The 19,456-nt window shown below is 46.9% G+C and overlaps 3 protein-coding genes across 14 annotated transcripts in view; 2 read left to right on the top strand and 1 right to left on the bottom strand.

Moving 5' to 3' along the window:
* Wfdc2 (WAP four-disulfide core domain 2) overlaps positions 1-19,456 on the bottom strand; it is a 28,965-nt gene that overhangs the window by 5,669 nt on the left and 3,840 nt on the right. For 2 of the 12 annotated variants that reach the window (XR_001837032.3, XR_005501796.2), the window contains 3 exons: positions 5,526-5,563; positions 1,395-1,818; positions 1,111-1,217 (listed from right to left, as the gene is read on the bottom strand). The exons of 1 other annotated variant lie outside the window; for it this stretch is intronic. The gene's annotated coding sequence lies outside the window, so the exon portion shown is untranslated. Of the gene's footprint in view, positions 1-1,110; positions 1,272-1,394; positions 5,564-17,223; positions 17,401-19,456 lie in introns of those variants that run through there. 9 more of the 12 variants (XR_005501792.2, XR_005501798.2, XR_005501791.2 and 6 more) reach the window with 6 other exon arrangements.
* On the top strand, positions 898-4,706 carry Wfdc6a (WAP four-disulfide core domain 6A). The gene is made up of 4 exons (NM_001246283.2): positions 898-1,018; positions 2,178-2,309; positions 3,766-3,933; positions 4,379-4,706. The coding sequence occupies exons 1-4, from the start codon at positions 898-900 to the stop codon at positions 4,396-4,398; spliced, it is 441 nt and encodes a 146-aa protein (NP_001233212.2). The 3' UTR covers positions 4,399-4,706.
* Positions 13,325-16,073, top strand: Spint3 (serine peptidase inhibitor, Kunitz type, 3). The gene is made up of 2 exons (NM_001399567.1): positions 13,325-13,540; positions 15,739-16,073. Exons 1-2 carry the CDS (start codon positions 13,465-13,467, stop codon positions 15,924-15,926), a joined length of 264 nt encoding a protein of 87 aa, NP_001386496.1. The 5' UTR covers positions 13,325-13,464; the 3' UTR covers positions 15,927-16,073.

Raw genomic sequence — 19,456 nt, 5'->3', positions numbered from 1 at the left:
TGTGGATGCAAGTCTGAGACCAGCCTGGGAGAGAGGAGACCCTGTCTCAAGAAAAAAACGAGGGGAGATGAGGAGAAGGGGTGAGGATGGAAGGAAGGAAAGGTGCACCAAAAGGAGGAAGGAGAGAGGAGGGTTGAAGAACAGAAACAGAGAAGCAAGATGAGAATTTGGCATGAAACTCCAAAGAGGGGACTAGAGGACAGCCGGTGGGGATCTTGGTTGTCAACTGGACACAACTGGGAAGAGGTAACCTCAGTTCAAGAGTTGCCTCCCGATTGGCCTGCGGATATGCCTATGGGGAATTTTCTGGGTTGCTAACTGATGGTGGGAGTCCTAGCCTACAGTGAGCAGTGGCACCACGACGAAGCTGGGGGTCCTGGGTTGTATAAGGAAAGTAACTGAGCAAGCCAGAGGAAGGAAGCAGTAAGAAGCATTCTTCCAAGGTCTCTCTGCCTTAGACCCCACGTCCACGTCCTACCTTGCCTTCCTTCCCTGATGGGCTGGAACTGTAAATTGAAAGAAACCCTTTCCTCCCCAAGTTGCTTTTAGTTACTGTTTAGTCTCAGCAGCAGAAAAGAAACCTAGAAAATTTCTGATCTCTAATTTGCCCCTGGGAAAAGGAAGGTTCTGGAATTCATACAGCTTTGCTATGAGATTCTAGAAGACCCCAAGCAATTCTGCCCCTCTCCCTAGTAAGCCACAGCCCAAGAACCATCGCTTGCAGAGGCTCAGACCAGCATGGCAGATCCCTTTCCCCCACAGTTTGCACCATGGGTACAGCTCGTCCACTGATGGCCTCTGGGGAGGGAACGTAGCTGGCTCAAGTCCAGAGCTGCTTCCTGGACTGTTGGGACACAGAGCAGAGGCCAGAGCCGCAGACCAGCCCCTCCTGGTTCAATGCCTGCCAACAGGTTACAGCTTCCCAAAATGAGACACTGGGGGCTTCTGCCATTCCTGGTCCCCCTCATCTTCCTGTGGAGCATCCAGAAACCTGAGCTGACAGAGGGGTTATTTTTCAGTAAGTACTGGGTCCAGGTCTTAGCATGGAGAGAGGAAACGTGATGGGGTTAGAGAACAAACGCACACTGCAGGTGACAGTGTCTCCCTCACCTTGCCCGGGAGCCTGGGTGGGGTGATGTTTGGAGTCAGGGTTTCTCCATATCCTGGAAAGATGGCCTGGCTGAACACAGGTCCTCGGTCTGCGGTGGTTGGCTCCCCTGTTATAAAGAATTCTTCATGGAGGTGCTGGGACTAGTGCACATTAAATGGGCCTTGAGGATTAAACAGCCAAAGGGATTTCCACTGAAGGACCAGCGATTCCTAGCACCACCCCATCCGCTCCAAAACCTGCCCACTGCAGCTCCCCAAAGCTTTCCTGTGTCACAGAGACCTACCTTCCCTGTGTGCTAAAGAGCAGGAGTCCCTCAGGGTGATGGAGCATGGAGATTCTGAGCACTAGAAGGCAGCAGCAGAAAGTGGGTGCTTAGGAGGTCACGTGACAGGTGCAAATTCTGGGTCCACTCTTCAGGAGTTGTGTGACTCTGCATGAGTCCATGGAGCCTCCCCATGCTCTGGGGCCTCTGTTCTGTGCGGGCAACACTGACCAGGCCCACTCATAATTGTGTACTGAGGAGTGAGGAGAGCGGCCAAAAGCCCCGGAAGCACCTTCTCAGTATGAATCACTGTGCCCCGGAAGTACTTCCTCAGTATGAATCGCTGTGCCCCGGAAGCACTTTCTCAGTATGACTCACTGTTTCCTGGAAGTACTTCCTCAGCATGAATCACTGACCAAGGCCTTTCAGATTTTGTCACATTAGCCTACAAGACAACAATGTAGGCAAACACTGAGAGCTACAAGGACCAACCAAGGACAAAACGAAACGCTCAGAACGATCCGAAAGGGGCGGGTCCCTCCGGAGAATCTTACAGGTTGTGGAGAGAGGGATAGAGAAGTTACTAGAAATTAGATGCCAGAGTCATTACGGTTGGAGATGTGGCCAGTGTTGTGAAACCCTGAACTGCTGAGGATTGCCTTCTCCTAGTGACAGGTGAGGGACAAACAGGCTTTCTGAACTCTGCAGCGGTGCCCTGGGACTGGGAAGGAAGAACAGTATCCCCTTCAACACCTCACAGGACCACATCTCCTCCTCTTCCTCCTCTTCCTCCTCCCCCTATAGGATCATGTCCGAGAGTAAGAGTGAAGTGTGAGGTTGAAGAAAGAAATGAGTGTACGAGGCACCGACAGTGTCCGGACAAGAAGAGATGCTGCTTCTTCAGCTGTGGGAAGAAGTGCATGGACCTCCGGGAAGGTACCTCTCTGGTCCTGTGACAGCTCCACCCGCCCTCCTGCTCTCACATTGTCCCGCTCCTCTCCTGAGCGACAAATCTAGTGTTTCTCAAGTATGTTCCTGGCATTGTCTACTTGATGCAAATCTTGTAGGTGCTGAACAGAGACTCGTTTTATCTGTGCTGTAAGGGTTTTCCTCTCGTTCAGCAAACGGTGGGACTGGTGGTGTTTCCTCTCTGAACCTCATTTTCCCATCTTAACATGGATGGAGGTGCTGGGTCATTTGATCCATTGAGCTGATCTGTGGTGCTGCTCTGAGATGCCAAGAAGCTATGAAAGACTCATCAAACACGATTAGTGTGTCTGGCTGTAGGATACCCTGAGGCGGGTGGGGATGTAACATGGGGCAGGTGTGGGTGTAGCATGGGGCAGGTGTGGGTGTAGCATGGGGCAGGTGTGGGTGTAACATGGGGCAGGTGTGTGTGTAACATGGGGCAGGTGTGGGTGTATCACGGGGCAGGTGTGTGTGTAACATGGGGCAGGTGTGGGTGTAACATGGGGCAGGTATAGGTGTAGCATGGGGCAGGTGTGGGTGTAGCATGGGGCAGGTGTGGGTGTAGCATGGGGCAGGTGTGGGTGTAGCATGGGGCAGGTGTGTGGTGTCTCCTGGTTTGTTTGTCCAGGCCTCTGTCCTCTCTGATAACCTCTGGCCTCCTGTACTTTGTTCTCTCTGTCACATCCTTGAGTCCTACAAAAGACCATCAAAATTATCCACCCAATTTTACCAGTCAACAAGTATTTGGGGTGCTCATATCGCCCTGAAAGGCGCCGCCCACTCACTGTGGGCAGGAAAGCTTCTCCTGGGAGAGGCACACAGGCCTTGGGAACTGAGGGTGGTTTGCACGCAGATACCAAAGCAGTAGCTTGACAGACACCCACAAGTGCTCATGGGAAGGCCCTGGGATATGGGGCCATGATCAGGCCTGGAAATGCTGCCAAGTGGAGTAGGTGAGGCTGGATGGAGGAGGGAGCTGGGAGGGCCTTGATGCTCCCCGTGATCCAACCCCTGGCTCTGGTCTGCTTGGGTTCTGGTTGTTGAATGAGGGAATCACTGGGAGACGAGGCTGATCTCAACTTTGACATTCTCCTGCCTCAGCCTCCTGCTATCTGGTATTCTAAGTGCGTACTAGCACACCTACTGGGTCACCTACATTTAACTCCCTCGCCAGCTATGTGACATCAGGAGAGCCACCTCACCTCTCCAGGCCTCGTGTCCCAACAAGCAAGGTGGCAAGTTGTGTTACCATCCTGCAGATGAGAAAACTGAGACCAAAGAGATTCCAGTGACTGGTCACAGTTCTCACTGAAGTGGGAGCACAGCTCTGAGCTAGACAAAAAGAGCAATGGACAGAAGGGGGCGGGGTTGTCCCCTCGGGACACAGGCTTCCAAGTATCTGTCTCCTATGATTTCCCCACAGACATATGCAGTCTGCCACAGGATGCTGGCCCCTGCCTGGCCTACCTCCCACGCTGGTGGTATAATGAAGATACTGGCCTCTGTACCCAATTCATCTATGGTGGTTGCCAAGGGAACCCCAACAACTTCCAATCTGAAGGTATCTGCACAGTTGTCTGCAAAAAGAAACGTAAGTGCTAAAGATCCCCCAGCAGCCATGTTCACCAATTCCAAACAGAGATTTGAGCATTGGTCCTTTCCAAGACCTGGGCAGTCCTGGGAGTGGGAACGGAAGGACCTGAGGTGGAGAGAATAGCAGGGAAGCAGTCGGCAGAGAGGACCTGGAAGTCTGAGGTGAGTCATGAGAGTGTGAAGTTAACAGGAGTAGGGGGCGCCCAGCCCAGCCCAATCCAGAGGAGGACATGAGGCCTGTTGTGGTCACCTCACTGAAACAACAGGTATGAAGTGGCAATCAGAAGACATGGTTGCATTGAGCCCAGCACTCACACTTTTTCTGGTTTCCCTGTTTGCCAGAGGATGTGGAAAGGAACCCATCCCCCTTCCACTGGCTGAACGATCTGTTTCCTAGGGTGACTGGAGCCGAGCGTGTCCATCCTTGTCCTTGTGTCTTGCAGAAATGTCTTCCTGGATATGACAAGGATGAGCTGGAAGAAACTCCAGGTCTTGGCTCCTAATCTGAGGCTTTCTTCCCGTGAGCCCAGCACATGCTCTGGATTGGCTGCCAGCGGCCAAGTCTTAGCCACTGAGACTTTGGCTGTTCCCAAACCAGAACCCCAGAATCTGCTTATTCCCTTCCCACAAACCCAGCTGCTCCTCAGACATCATGATCTTCGACCTTTGACCCCCTCTCCGTCTGGGACCCTATCACCTCAACTTTCAGGGTTCAAATTTATTCCTGTGTAGACTCTACTTCCTCCTAGTAAAGGATCCTGTGAGTCCTGATGTCTCAGAGTCTGAATATCTCATCTGCTGTCTGCAGGTGTTCATATCAGCTCACAGTTCTCTATGTACACAACTGTCCATTGTCCTGTGTATTTCAAGGATAACGCTCGGCTCCAGTCACCCTAGGAAACAGATCGTTCAGCCAGTGGAAGGGGGATGGGATCCTTTCCACATCCTCTGGCAAACAGGGAAACCAGAAAAAGCGTGAGTGCTGGGCTCAATGCAACCGTGTCTTCTGATTGCCACTTCATACCTGTATGCAGATGTTCACATATGTTCATATCCCTCTGTATACATATTTGCATGTTATATAGAGGCAAGCTATAAGGATTACACATACACACAGAGTCAGAAATAGTATATTCATTAAAGTTTACGGTTAAAAATTAAATATCTAAAAGTCTGTCGTTATTCACATACTAATAAAGTTACACACAAAATGGAAATCTAGAAAACAATCATATTTCCATAAGTAACAGAAAAAAAAAACGAAGTTCTTCAAATTATCCAAAAGGTAAAATATGTATGTACCAAAAGTCATGAAGTATTGATTAAGGAAATTCATAAAACAAAAACCATCTAGATGAAAAATATCCTAGGTTCATAAATAAAAAGAATTCGGGGTTGGGGACTTAGCTCACCGGTAGAGCACTTGCCTAGCAAGCGCAAGGCCCTGGGTTCGGTCCCCAGCTCCCAAAAAAAGAAAAAAAAAAAAAAAAGAATTCATGGCCAAAGTGTCCACACTACTTTCAACCACCTCTACATTCCACACCATAAAAACACTTTAACTGAAAAAAGGAAAAGCTTCCTAAAACTCACACAGATCCATTAAAGACTCCGAATCTCCAAAGCCACATCTAGAAAAAAAAGAAGGAATGTGTCAGAATCACATCTCTTGACTTTAACTTGTATTCCAAAGCATAGTCAGCAAAAATAGCATCGTTTTTAGCATTGTTAACATGAATCAGATACTGACTAAAGGACTAAGACAGAGAGCGGACCGCTATAACCACGCCCTCTCCGACTGCTAAAACCACGCCCTCTCTGGCCGTGAGAACACGCCCTCTCGGACAGCTGATTCATGACCGAGTGCCAAAGGACACACAAAAGAGAGAAGTTCCACTCTTCAGTAGTTTGTACAAAGAAAATCAATAAATATCTAGGAGTAAAAGAAAAAGGCTGGTCTCCTATCTCACAAGGTGTACAAAGGACACCTTGAAAGGATTAACATCCTAGGAATGAGCTAAACGGATTCCTGGAAAGAGAGCTTGGTGATGATCCAAGACCACTGCAGGGTCAGGGTATATAACTAACCTAAACGTCCATCGACAGACAAACTAGGCAGTGGCGGTGGATGGTTGGGGTGTTCCTCAGCCTTGACAAAGAAGGAAGAAACACTTGCTGAAACGAGTCAGACACGGAAAGACAAATTTTGCACACTTTCACTCCGAGTAGAATCTGGAGCAGAACTGACACAAGTGCAACAGAGCAGAAAAATTTCCAGAGGGACGCTGGTGAACAGTTGCAAAGTTTTATTACACATAAATTCTGGAGCTCTAATATACAATAGTATAACTATCGTTTATCCTTGAAATTTGTTTTTATCCTTGAAATTTGCTAAGAGGATAAATCTCACGGGTCCTCGCCAAAAGCAAAGAGTGCAAAGTGAAGGGCGTGTCGACTACTCAGGAGGTGACAGTACGGGTACATTGCAAATGCATCTTGCATTTGTGCCGTTTTCATGTAAACAGTGTTTTAATACACCTGTTTAAACAACAAAAACATTTACAGCTAAAGCCCAAATAGTTTCCAAGGAAAGGATGTTTGGTGCGAGTGTTAGAAAATGGGGCATGCTTTTAAAATAACGGACACAGGGCTAGCCGGATGGCTGGAAGCCAAGCATTTGCCACAGAATGAATGACGAGTGCAGTTCGATCCACAGGACCCATAAGGTGCCGGGTGTGGCAGCACACATCTGTATTGCAAGCACCCCTGTGGTGAGATGGGAGGGGACACAGGAGGATCACTCAGAAGCTTATGGGTCAGCTGGGCTAAAGAACACGACACAGCAGAAATGGTGAGACCTTTGCTTCAGCGAGGTAGAAGAGAGAACTAATTCAGAATGCTGCCCTTTGATCCACAAATGCACTGTGGCAGACATGAATAAACAAACTCCCTCCCTCCCTCTCCCTCTCCTTCTCCCCCTCCCCCTCCCCTCTCTCCCCTCTCTTTCCTTTCTCAAACACACAGTCTCTCTCACACATACACTCATATAAACACACTCACATGCACTCACACCCATGTATACACTCATTCATGCACACACACTCTCACACACTATTCATACACACGTACACACTTATACGAACACACTCTCACACATACATTTACATACAGACACAGTTACCCTCACACACTCACATCCATGCACACACTCATTCACGCACACACGATCTCACACTCTTCCAGAGAATCCGAGTTCAATTCCCAGCACCCATATAGTGAGTTATAACATCTGTAACTCTGTTCCGTAGATCAACGCCTTCTTCTGGCCTTCTTGGACACTGCATATATATGGTGCACAGACATACAAGAAAAACACTCACATCTTGTTTTTAAAAAGATAGTCTTTGATGTCTGACCTATTACAGAAGAAATTGGAGGAACTATTCAATCACTGACGAGGATGGGAGGAGAAGGCTGGGTCATGGTGATGCAGGGTGTGTGGTGGCCACAGCCCGGGAAACATTACTGGCTGTGTAGCCCTGGTGTGTCGTCTGTGTTTGTTTCTTTGTTCTCAGCAGTGCGTGGTTGACTCTCCCAGGAAGCCTATCTCAGCTCTGTGTGTCCTTACAATCCAGAAGCTATGATGGGTTGGTATTGTGTTGAGAGGGCACATGCATGAGATTCAGAAGCCCCAAATTTAAACCTCATCCTTGCCCCCTAGCAACACCCAGGTCAGCACGGTATACACCCTAGCTGGGACAGAAGAGTGTGGAGGGATCTCCTTCTCAGGGCCTGTTTCCCATTCATAATAGGAAGGCGATTGGCTAGTGATGTCAATAGTATTTCTACTTCAGAGAAAACAAGGCATTGGAGGAATGCTGCCAGATCCGATAAACACCTACCACTCAGAATCTTTACACCCTTTAGCCTCGGTCAGGTTTGCCATACATGAGTGACTGGAACAAACTGCTCCTGCCCCTGCAGCAAGGGGAGCCTTAGAAGTGCCTGATGTGTGCTGGGTGCTGATAACATCTGCTCACGAGCTCTGCTCAGGAATGAACTTGGAGCTTTCAGGGCAGTGCACAGAGAACCTCAGGACCTCAGTGGAACTGAATGGCCTTCATCTCTTCATTATTCCCTCGTTAGATCCCAGTAGACACCCTAGGTGGACAGTCCTTGGTTCCAAGGTGCAGGACCACTTACCTTTCTCTCCTGATGTTCCCCTCGGATCTACCTCCACAATCAGAAATGCATGGGGGAGCTGGGTAATTTGGAAACAGAGCATCTGGGCTAACTTCACCACTCTTCCTTTGCTTCTGCGTGTGTATAAATGCAAACTTCTAATAAAGAATGGCCTTGTCCAAAACCACACAGCAGCATGTCATAGCAAAACGAGCTAAAACCCCGGACTGAAGAGTGGTCAGGTATTGCCAAATCCTGAACCCTTGGAAATGCAGGTGACTTTAGAACTATCTGTTGTTTTGCTTTTAATATTCAGTATGAAAGTCTCTTTCCTGGAGTTGAAGAATTCTCTACTGGAGGAGTCTTGCTTAGAGTCAAAAACCACCATTTGTGTTAGGTCTGAAAAAGCCAGACTTTTAGTCTATGTTTGTCAGGATCCAGTAAAGAACACAGAAACAACAGGGCTGGAGAGATAAAAGATAGCTCAGTTCGAATCCCTAGAATCCACATAAAGTAGAAAATATTAATACATACCTGGAATCATAGTACTCCTTGGGAGAGATGGGAAGTGGAAATGGGAGAATTCCTGGAAATTTGTAGGCCAGCTAGATTGAAACCCTGTCCCAAACAAGGTCGGAGGTCAGGACCAAAACCCAAGGTTATTCTCTCACTTCTACATGTGTGCCATGGACTGTATGCAAGAATACTTAACTTAAGAACACTCAAGTATGTGTGACACACACATACCATACACACATAGAAAATAAGCAAAGAACACAGACATGCAAAAGGTATTTTAAACACGGTGTTTATAGTTGCATGAGTGTTGGAGGGTGGGAGGAAGAAGGGGAAGTTGAGCTTTTCTTACTTCTAGGTTTGGAAGCATGGGGGTCATTAAATACTACTGGAGCTGACTCTCATGGAGGAATAGACTGTGGGACATGTATACCTGGACTCTGTCTTCTAAAATGTGTCCTGTCTGGACTCAGACCTCTGGGAATACTAGTGATTTTTGGATTACTAGGTGGAAAGGTATGCTTACTTAGAGATGGTATCTAAGAAAAAACACAGGGAACCAGGTTTGAAAGATGCCAGAAAGAGCTTGTGTAGGGACATTTAACATACAGAGTCCCATTCCCAAAACCACAGAGAAGGTGGGCTTCTTGATGAAAGAAAGTAGCTAAGTACTCAGCACATTCACTCTCCCAGCCTCCCTTGCAGCTAGAAAGAAATAAGTACTCAGTACATTCACTCTCCCCACCTCCCTTGCAGCTAGAAGGAAATAAGGTGATCAGTCACACTCTCCAATCTCAAATAGTGTTATATTTTGAAATTTTTCATAAGAATCTCACTACCTAGCTCAAACTGTTCTAAAATCCTCTGTGTAGCCTAGGCTGGCCTCAAACTCTTTGACACCACCCCCCCAACTCAATCACTGAGTGCTGTGGTTATTGATACATGCCACCACACCCTACTCTGACATGCTCTCAGTAAGTTTTATCAAATGCAGAGCAGATCCCCTTTAATTCACAACACTTATTCTTTGACTGATCCCTGACTTTTTATATTATTTTTTTGCTCTGAAGACCCACCCTTCATATCTGCTTTTCCTGTTAAATGCTAACTAGCTTAGGGTTCATTGTACACAATTCACTGTTTTTTTTCCAAATGCACAATATCTCTTCCTTTTGCCTCTGATTTCTTCTTTTTTTTTTTTTATAAATTTATTTATTTATTATGTATACATCATACAGCTTTCTGCCTGCGTGTATTCCTGCAGGCCAGAAGAGGGCACCAGACCTGATTATAAGTGGTTGTGAGCCACCATGTGGTTGCTGGGAATTGAACTCAGGACCTCTGGAAGAGCAGACAGCGCTCTTAACCGCTGAGCCATCTCTCCAGCCCTGATTTCTTCTTTATTATCTACATGAGTGTGTTACTTTATCAGGTAAAATGAACACACAATCAGTGTTGTGATACAAGGGTATGAAGACGTCAGAAGTGTGCTACCCTCAGATCTACTTGATTCATGTCTAGGGAGAGTCACCTACTTCTCTCAACCTCCTAATCAAAATGAATGCATTCTTTAATCTAGGATGGGTGTGGTAGCCCAAACCCTTAATCTCAGCCCTCAGGAGGCAGAGACAGGTGCATCTCAGATCAAGTTCCACAACAGCCAAAACTATATAGAAAGATACTGTTGAAATTAATTATAAATTAATTAATAATTAAATTATAAATAAAATAATAAATGGATGGAGGGATGGGCTAGCGATGGATAAAAATGTGTAGATGGAGAAATCACTACGTAATTTTAATGGCAAGCTCACTGGCAGTTAAGAGCACGCAGAGCGTTTACACAGGAATATTTTGGAAGAAATAATGTTTTCATTTTCATCGGAAACAAGAGGTTATCAAAATTATTAGAATATATAATCAAATTGATTAAAGAGGAAAAGGTTGTCAAATAATAATGTTGAATTCAAAAAAGACAACAGGAGCTGGAGAGATGGCTCCGTGGTTAAGATCACCTTAAAAATATTAAAAAATTGGGGTTGGGGATTTAGCTCAGTGGTAGAGCGCTTGCCTAGCAAATGCAAGGCCCTGGGTTCGGTCCCCAGCTCCGAAAAGAAGAAAAAAATATTTAAAAATCTCTCTCTCTCTCTCTCTCTCTCTCTATATATATATATATATATATATATATATATACCTGTCTCCATCCATCCCCTCTCCCAGAACAACATTTTAAAAAATTCTAATGGGTTTCAAAGTATTCAGAGTAAATAAATAAATAACTAGGTATAGTGGCATAGACTTTTAATCCCAGCAGTTGGGAGGCAGAGAGAACTCTGTGAGATTGAGGCCAGCATGGTCTACAGAGCAAGTTCCAGGCCAGCCAAGGCCAGATAGTAATACCCTGCCTAAAAATAAATAAATTAAAAAAAGTAATAAAATATTTATTATTTAAACTAACCTTAAACATTAAAATAAGTTTAATATAATTGTGTATTAAAATATTAATATATGACAAATAATAAAATAATAAATAAAATAAATAAATAATAAAACGATAGCCAGACATAGTGGCACAGACCTTTGACCACGGACTCAGGAGGCAGAGGTAGGCAGAACTTGGAGTTCCAGGCCAGCCTGGCTTATACCCTACCCAAAATATGAATAAAGACAATAACTTATATCAATAATATCTATTAGTATGATATATTTAGAACTCCTGAATTTCAATAACACAAAAATAAATGAAGTAAAGAGATTCACAAAAGATGCGGCTGAGAATATAATTCAGGCGGCAAACTGCAGGAGACCTGGATTTAATTGTCCATGCCACAAAATAAAGGGAATAAAAAATAGTGGAGGGGGGCTCAGTGGTAGAGCGCTTATCTAGGAAGCTCAAGGCCCTGGGTTCGGTCCCCAGCTCCGAAAAAAAGAACCAAAAAAAAAAAAAAATAGTGGAGGAAAGGAGAGGAAAAATGAGCAAAGACCCAAAAAGACATTTTCCCTAAAGTTTAGGAGCTGGAGGAGGACTGGCAGTTCAGAGCACGCACAGCGTTTACACAGGACCTGAGTTCAGTTTCTAGCCTTCACGTTAGAGTCTCACAACCACATGTAACTCCAGGAGAACCGATGCCTCCCCAGACACCCACATTCATGTGTACATGTCCCCCAACACACGCATACACACAAAATTAAAAACAATAAACTTTTTTTTAACAAAAGGATACACTGTTGGGTTTGGAATCTTTTTCTTTAAAAAACAAAAAGAAAGAAAGAAAAAGAAAACCAAAACAAACAGGGTTTTATATTGCCCAGGCTGACCTTTAACCTACAACTTAGCAGAGGGTGACCTTGAACTTGTGATCCTGGTACCAAGTACCAGGATTGCAAGCATAAACCACAGCTCGTTTTTATACTGAGCTTTTGTTATTTCTGCTTGAATACACTGAATTTGCCCCTTCTCCAACAGTTTCTAACTTTTAGACCAAGTGCGTGTTGTTCCCATAATTCCCTGGGAGCACCCAGGTGTGTAGACAGCTCCTGACAGGAGTCAGCCCAGTGTAAGAGACTTGAGATGGTCTCTGTAGTCAATGACTGGCATGAATCAGTAGAGTGAACAGAACAGGGACACAGCCGTGGCTCCGAGACTTGCTCTCCACATGACTGTGGTCACAGTAGTTTAATCTTCTTGCTTCGTTACAAAAATGGAGTGCTTCTGTATATTTTCTGTTGCTATAACAAAATGCCTAAGACTTGGATGCCTTATTTTAGTTCTTTTTTTTTTTTTTTTTTTTGGTTCTTTTTTTCGGAGCTGGGAACCGAACCCAGGGCCTTGCGCTTCCTAGGCAAGCGCGATGCCTTATTTTAAAAAGAGGTTTACTTAGTTCAAAAAAATATTGGAAGGTGAAAGTCCAAGAGGAGGTGGCTCATCAGCCTGACTTTCAATGAGAACCCCACCCCACCCAATCAACCACCCAACTTGGGTGCTAAGAACCCAAGTCAGGTCTTCCGCAAGAACAGCATCCGCTCATGGGGGCTGGAGAGATGAATCAGTGGTCAAAAGCACTAGCTGCTCTTCCAGAGGATCTAGGTTCAATTCCCAGCACCCACATGGCACCATCTGTAACTCCAGTCCTAGGGGATCCAGCCTGACTTCCATGAGTTAACCAGGCAGGCATGTGCTGCAGGCATGCATGCAGGAAAAACACTCATGCACATAAAAATAAAAACTTCACGACAGAACCCCAAACCGTCTATGCTCTTAACTGCTGAGCCACCCCTTCAGCCCCATGGCTTCCTCTTTTCATACCAACTCACTCTCAGGGGAACTAACTGGGGTCTCATGAGAACCTTAGTCTCTTTCAAGAACAGCATCTCCAGAGTACCTTGCCCTAAGTTCTATCTGCCGAAGGTTCGACCGTCTCTCTACAGTGCCGCCTTGGGGATCAAGTTTCCAAGGTGTGGACCCCTTGTTGACACACTCACACCATATCCAAATCTTCCGGGGTTCCTGTGTAAACTTCAAACAGTGTGTGAAGTGTGTTTTGTGTGGCGCCTGGAAGCAGGAAGGCACACAGCCTGTAGTAACTGCTGTCCCGTTCCTATTCAAAGGGCTTCTATACTGAAATGGTGGTGTGTTGGCTTTGAAGGCCAGATTAGATATGTCTGGGAGGGACAGGACTGTGCTTTGCCGGGGACTCTCTGTTCCAGGAGCAGCCAGCCCAGTGTGCAGCAGCAGTTAGGGGCGAGTGAGCAGGATTCAGGGTCAGCCCCTCCTCTTAGTCTCCTTTCTCTCTAAATAAGACAGTCCCAGGCTGGGCCACCGCCGGCAGACACCATGCAGCTCCAGGCCTCCTTCTCCTTTTTCCTGATCCTTACCTTCTGCCAAGAGCTTTGCTCAGAACCAAGACAAGGTGGGTATGGAATGGAGGTCTCAGTGTAGAGCAGGAATCCAGTAGAGACCCTGCAGTCAGAGTCTGGCTCTGATCTAGCACGAGAGGGAGCCAGTTCAAGTCATCGACAGACGAGGTCAGGTATCTGCTGGGTGCCAGGCACCTTTCTAGGAGCTCAGTGACAGTCACCAGGCAAAGCCTCTGCCTTTACAGTGTTTAAACTCTAATGGTGGCGGGGGGTGGGGGTAGAGGGGGGAGGGGGAAGACAGGCAGATAGCATCTGTGATAGCATAGTAGACTGTGAAAGACTGAAGGAAAAAGAAAAGGCTTTGTAGGGAAGCAGGCTTTAAAGTTTGGATTTGTGATGGATAAAGTTAAGACTATGTGGAGATATGTAAGCTCACATTGGATATAGAGAGAATTAGCTCAGTGGACCTCTCTACAGACCCAGGCTCCTTCCTGGGCCACGGCTCTGCTTGCTGCAGCTTAAAAGGTGGCTGTGGGGAAATGAGTGTGGTGTGGTCGTGAACAGTACAATTCCCTTTACAGACAGTCAGAGCTGGGAAATAACTCGGTGGGTAGCACTGCATGCACAAGCCCCAGGCTCCCAAGTCAGTAGCATCAGAGTTCAGAGGTTGACCCCATCGTGTGTGTGTGTGTGTGTGTGTGTGTGTGTGTGTGTGTGTGTGTGTGTGTGTGCACCTCTGGCGTGTTGTTTGGTCTCCCAGAATGTCAGTTTCTTCCTCTAAAAGACTGAGAGTAATGGTTGTGTCGGCTTTATTGGTCAAATCTGATGTGTATACATGTGTTAGTCTAACAGTTCTCAATGGTTCCTCATGAAAGACTTTAGCCACATTTAAAACACACACACACACACACACACACACACACACACACACACACACACACTGGGAGAAGGTCATCTCTATTACATACAAAAGTAAATGATTAAGTGATTTCCTCTTGGTGTTAATAGAGTCCATGAAGAGGAAAACCAAGACTGGTGGGACTCCTCCTGTGGAGTCTCCTGGGGTTAAAGAGGATGCTACTGTGACCGAGATGTCTTGGGAACATGCCAGTCTCCCCCCTACACACACACGCGCGCGCGCGCGCACACACACACACACACAGAGAGAGAGAGAGAGAGAGAGAGAGAGAGAGAGAGAGAAAGAGAGAGAGAAAGAGAGAGAGAGAGAGAGAGAGAGAGAGAGAGAGAGAGAGAGAGAGAGAGAGAGAGAATGGCAAATAGTAATTGCGAAGACAAATTCTTTGTTGAGAGTTTGCTGAGGACGCAGAGGCTGGCCTGTGTTGGGGTTAGGGCTGCCGGTTGGTAGGCAAGGTTTTCGTTGCTGGGCCTCATTACTTGAAAAGGAAAGGATCTTACTGGTAGTTCACAGTCATCCACTGACTTTTGACTTCTTGGTTGTTGTTTTTGTTTGTTTGTTTTGTTTTTGTTCCCTGTTTGTTGCAGTGGTGGTGGTGTTTTGTTGAGAGGGGTCTCACTGCGTAGCTTTGCCTGACCTGGCACTCTCTATGTAGACCAGGCTGGCCCCTAACCCAGAGATCCTCCTGCCTCTGCCTCTCCTGAATGCTGGGATTAGAAGTGTGTTCCAGCACACCCAGCCTTCCTGAGTTGTCTTTAAACTCTCAATTAGCCCGAAGGTGTGAATATTAGACTCCATTTTACAGTGAGGAAAACGCAACACAGAAGAGATAGGCCCTTTGTTCAAGGTTAGACAGCTAGCAAATGACTGAATCAGACCTGAAACCCTGCTCTCAGAACCTAGGCTCACCCTTTCTTTGCAGTCTGTCCATTCTGGAACAGACCGTGCGGTGGGAGGCAGAAGCCTTTAGGGTCCGACTGTGGAAAATCAAACCTGAGGGGCCAAAGGAGATATAGCCCTCAGTTCCTTGTGTCACAGACAACCAACTGGAGACTTCAAGAAGTGAAGGGACCACTCCACAGTCTCGTTCGGTAGTGGGTAGCAGAGCCAGATGTGAATCCACCTGAGTCGAATCCTAGGCAACAGAGTTTCGCTACTTACAGAAGCACAAACCTTGGCTTCTGTGGAGATGGACCAGGCTGGGTGGGAAGGTATGGCTGTCACGGGTGACTTCAGCCTTGCACCTTGTTGCCATGGAAACCTCCAGTAGAGGAGAGAGTAGCGAGGGGACGGCGATGGATTTGGTCTCCTTAACCACTCTTCCTCTTCAAGTAGCCAGGAAGTCCTTACCGTCTATGTGCACACTTCCCATGGAAAAAGGCGAATGTCGCGCCATCTTTGTGAGATGGTACTATGACACCAAAACTAAGAAGTGTGACTGGTTCCACTATGGAGGCTGCAGAGGCAACGAGAACAACTTTCTGAGCAGAAACCAGTGCCAGACAGTCTGCGCAAGCACCTGACTTGTCAAGCCATCCCAGCCCTCCACCGAGTCAAGCTCCCTAAGGGACCCCCTGAAGGCTTTTGCTTGTGAATAAAAAGTGCATTTCTCTAAATACGTTTCCCTAAGATTATGTCTACCGGAATCAAATAAATGTTGTTATCCTGTTTAAAAAGCCCTTCCTTACAGAGTGTGCATACTGAAGTACATTGGGAAAATTTAGAAGTGCCACTCACGAGGTCTTAGAATGAATTACTCATTTCACCTACCTGAGGAGAAAAATTTCAAAGGGAGGGGGTGAGCTGGAAGTCTACACCGAAGTTAAAAAAATATGACCCTCAATGTGAGAGATGCTTGTGTCAGGCTCCACCGTAAACAGAAACAGGAAGAAAGAGGGAGTGGACATGGGGGGAAAAAACTAATTATTTTAAGACCACTTTTAATTTTAAAAATAGGGAAATTTTTTTTTACCTATTACTAAAGTCAGACCACGTCTTTCTGTCCCACGGGAAGAGAACTGAAGAACCTGTGGTTCCAGGGTCCTTTAGTTTGCCTTGAGCAGTGTTTATTACCCTCTGAAGGGAGAGGACGACGATGTGGAGCTGGCCCATCATTATTTCAGGGATGCATAGACAGAGAAATAGGCAAGGACTTCTTTCTAAACCACAGAGTAAGGCCAGCAAGATGGCTCAGTGGGTAACGCTGCTTGCCACCAATCCTGACCACCTGACCATGATCCCTGAACATCCACATAATGAAAAGAGAGAGAGAGAGCCAATTCCTGCAAGTTGTCTCTTTCTGAACCTTGCTGGTACTTGCTGTCTGGCTAGCCTGGCTGGCCAAGAAGATGTGGGCATTAACCTGTCTCCTGCACCAGCTCCAGGCTGCACTTAGTTGTTTCATACACGTGTGCTGGTTGGGGATCAAACTCATGTCCTCTTGCTTGTACAGTGGGCACTGAGCTGACAGCCTTCTCACCAGACCCCTGGATTGCTATGAATTACTTACTCTGAGAGCTCCGAGTAGTCAGGAAACCTCATGAGTGTGTCTCCCAGCACTATGGCTGGCACATAGACATGCAACATACAGAGCAGTGGGTCTGAGTGATTTCAGAAGCATTCCAACACCTCTCTGAGGCCGTGTTATCTCCCACTGGAGAAATGCTAACATGGCAGCGACACACCTGAATTATTGTTTACAGCTCAGCTTCAGAACTAATCCCTCCCTGGATGTTGTACCTCGATGACCCAGTTGTCCGGTACTGTCCCACCCACCTAGCCCAAGTCAAGAGAAACAGAAGAAAGTGAGGAGAGCAGGTGTTATAGCTTCTCCATTGCTGAAAGTGATCGCTTTATTGGTTAGAAAAAGGAGATGCTTTTGTGGGACCAGGACGAAATGCAAAGGCCAGAGAGAGAGGAGGCCACAGGAACGACACCAGAATGCATGGTCCAGCAGAAGCAACCTCTCTCCATTCCTCAGGCTGCTGGTGGCTGAAGCTGAAGGGAGAGACCATGGCACTGTCATCAATACCATCTGTCATAGCAGACCTAACTGTTACCCAGCTCCCACCTATCCCATCACACTTGCACACACAGCAAAACACTACCTTCTTGGGGGCTCTGCCTGTATTTACCAGCAAGTTCCAGGCTTGCCTCTTGTGCTTCTGACCAAACCTGTTCCAGGACCTACCATGGTCCCACATGACTGTTATGGCCTCTCTAGAGACCCGTAAACATTTATTTCCCTAAGACTCTTCCTTCTATCACCAAAAAAGCCTCACTATGCCTTCACTCCTTAGATCAAGTTGAGTTAAGTTGACCAAATATTTATCCCCATCCTAAAAGCACATAATTGTGGACAAGGAGACGAAGAGGCCAGATAGGGGTCAGAGCTGAAGTCTGAACTGTGGTCATCCTTTTTGCAATGCCCACCATGGCATTGAAGCAGAGTTCAGGGTCCTAGGAAGACTGTAGCACTCTCCTACCCACTGAAAAGCATACTTTGAAACAGCAAGCCTTGGGCCGCACTCCCCCTCTTTGGGTTTCCGTTTTCTCTATGTGCACTAAGGGAGCCCAGCAAGCTGGGTCTGCAACCAAAGGCTTATCCAACTTCTTGCTCATCCTGCTCCCTCAGCGTCAGATAGCATCCCCACCCCGAATCTCACCAAACCACCAATCATTGCCTCGTCCTAGGTCAGGACCACACACACACACACACACACACACACACACACACACACACCCCAAGGCTTTCTCTGGCTATTCCTACTCCATCCTCACTCCCTCCCTCAAGCCTGAGCAACATTTTCTCATCCGTTTCCCACAGTAGTGGGCACTGATGGGTGACACAGACCATGTCATCGATCACTGCACTGCAATCTCAGGGGAGCGGTCCCCTTTCTGTCCTAGAATCTCAGACCGCCACACTGCCGGATCACCTAATGGGACAACCAAGTATCTGTCTCAGTTTCTCCCTTTTTAACACTCATTGTGTGGCACAATGCCGTATTAAGTGTTTATTGTAAGCGAGTGTGCGTTTTTCCTGTGCACATCTGTGTGCACCTCATTTGTGTGCAGTGCCCGTGGAAGCCAGAAGGGGGCATCTGAGCCCCCTCAACTGGAGTTATAGATGGCTGTCAGCCACCAGATGGGTACTGAAAACCAAACCTCTGTCCTCTGCAAGAGCAGTAAGTGTTCTTAAACACCCACATCGCCTCTCCAGCCCCAGCTTAATAGTATTTTAGTTTTAATCACACACAAGGGAAGAGTAACTCTACAAATTTCTCTTTTCAGTGCCTGATGCACTAAAGGTACTGAATTTAGTCCTGGCTGGCTCAGATTAAATACTTCGCCCATTTCAGACGCAACTAATAAATGCTAGCAACGTTAGCAACCTTGATAACATTTGCCCACAAAAGCCGGCCTTTGGAATAAATGGAGATCAACCCTTCTGTCTCTCACTAAGCATGCAAAAGGAGACCATCTCCTCAACCCGACCAGCCCATTGTCCCCTCTCCTAGGACACAGCTACTGCCTTCCAAATCCTACTGAAGTTCCTGTTAAACAAAAAGAGAATTCAGATACTCATCAGCAAATCCCACTGTTCTTCATGAAATGGCGAACTGGCCACTGTTCTCTCTGTCTCCATCTTGGGCAGAGTTCTCTCATCTGTCCACTCACTGGCAAGTCTGTGAATCTCCTCCTGACCTCTACAGTCTAGTTGCCTGGCAGCATACTGTGGGAGAGTCCTTTGGAGATGTTGGGGCGAGTGTCTTTCTGAGGACACGCCTCTGAGTCAAGACAATGACCTCTAGGGCCCTAAGATGACCTGTGTCAGTCCCCCAGATACCTTTTGACTTCCCTTCACACGTCTATTCAGTCTTCGTGTGCTTTCTTAAAGGCCCCAGTGGTGTTCTTGCCTTCCTATCGCTGTCTCCTCTCCTGAGCGTGCTCACGTTCCTCCTCTCACTTCACGCCTTCTTGGTGAGCCTTCACCCACTGTCCCACGTAAAAGTTACAGTGATGCCCCTTTCCACCCCTCCCCCGGGGTACA

This window comes from Rattus norvegicus, chromosome 3, assembly GCF_036323735.1.
Source record: "Rattus norvegicus strain BN/NHsdMcwi chromosome 3, GRCr8, whole genome shotgun sequence".
NCBI lineage: Eukaryota > Metazoa > Chordata > Mammalia > Rodentia > Muridae > Rattus > Rattus norvegicus.
Note: the sequence above shows the minus strand (reverse complement) of the source record. Positions and strands in the feature narration are given on the sequence as shown.

Excerpts from the sequence above, each read along its gene's own strand:
- Wfdc6a (NM_001246283.2), top strand. The coding sequence starts at position 898 with ATGCCTGCCAACAGGTTACAGCTTCCCAAAATGAGACACTGGGGGCTT. Across the intron at positions 1,019-2,177 it reads GACAGAGGGGTTATTTTTCA|GATCATGTCCGAGAGTAAGA; the intron begins GTAAGTACTGGG and ends CTCCCCCTATAG. Across the intron at positions 2,310-3,765 it reads GTGCATGGACCTCCGGGAAG|ACATATGCAGTCTGCCACAG; the intron begins GTACCTCTCTGG and ends ATTTCCCCACAG.
- Spint3 (NM_001399567.1), top strand. The coding sequence starts at position 13,465 with ATGCAGCTCCAGGCCTCCTTCTCCTTTTTCCTGATCCTTACCTTCTGC. Across the intron at positions 13,541-15,738 it reads TTGCTCAGAACCAAGACAAG|CCAGGAAGTCCTTACCGTCT; the intron begins GTGGGTATGGAA and ends CTCTTCAAGTAG.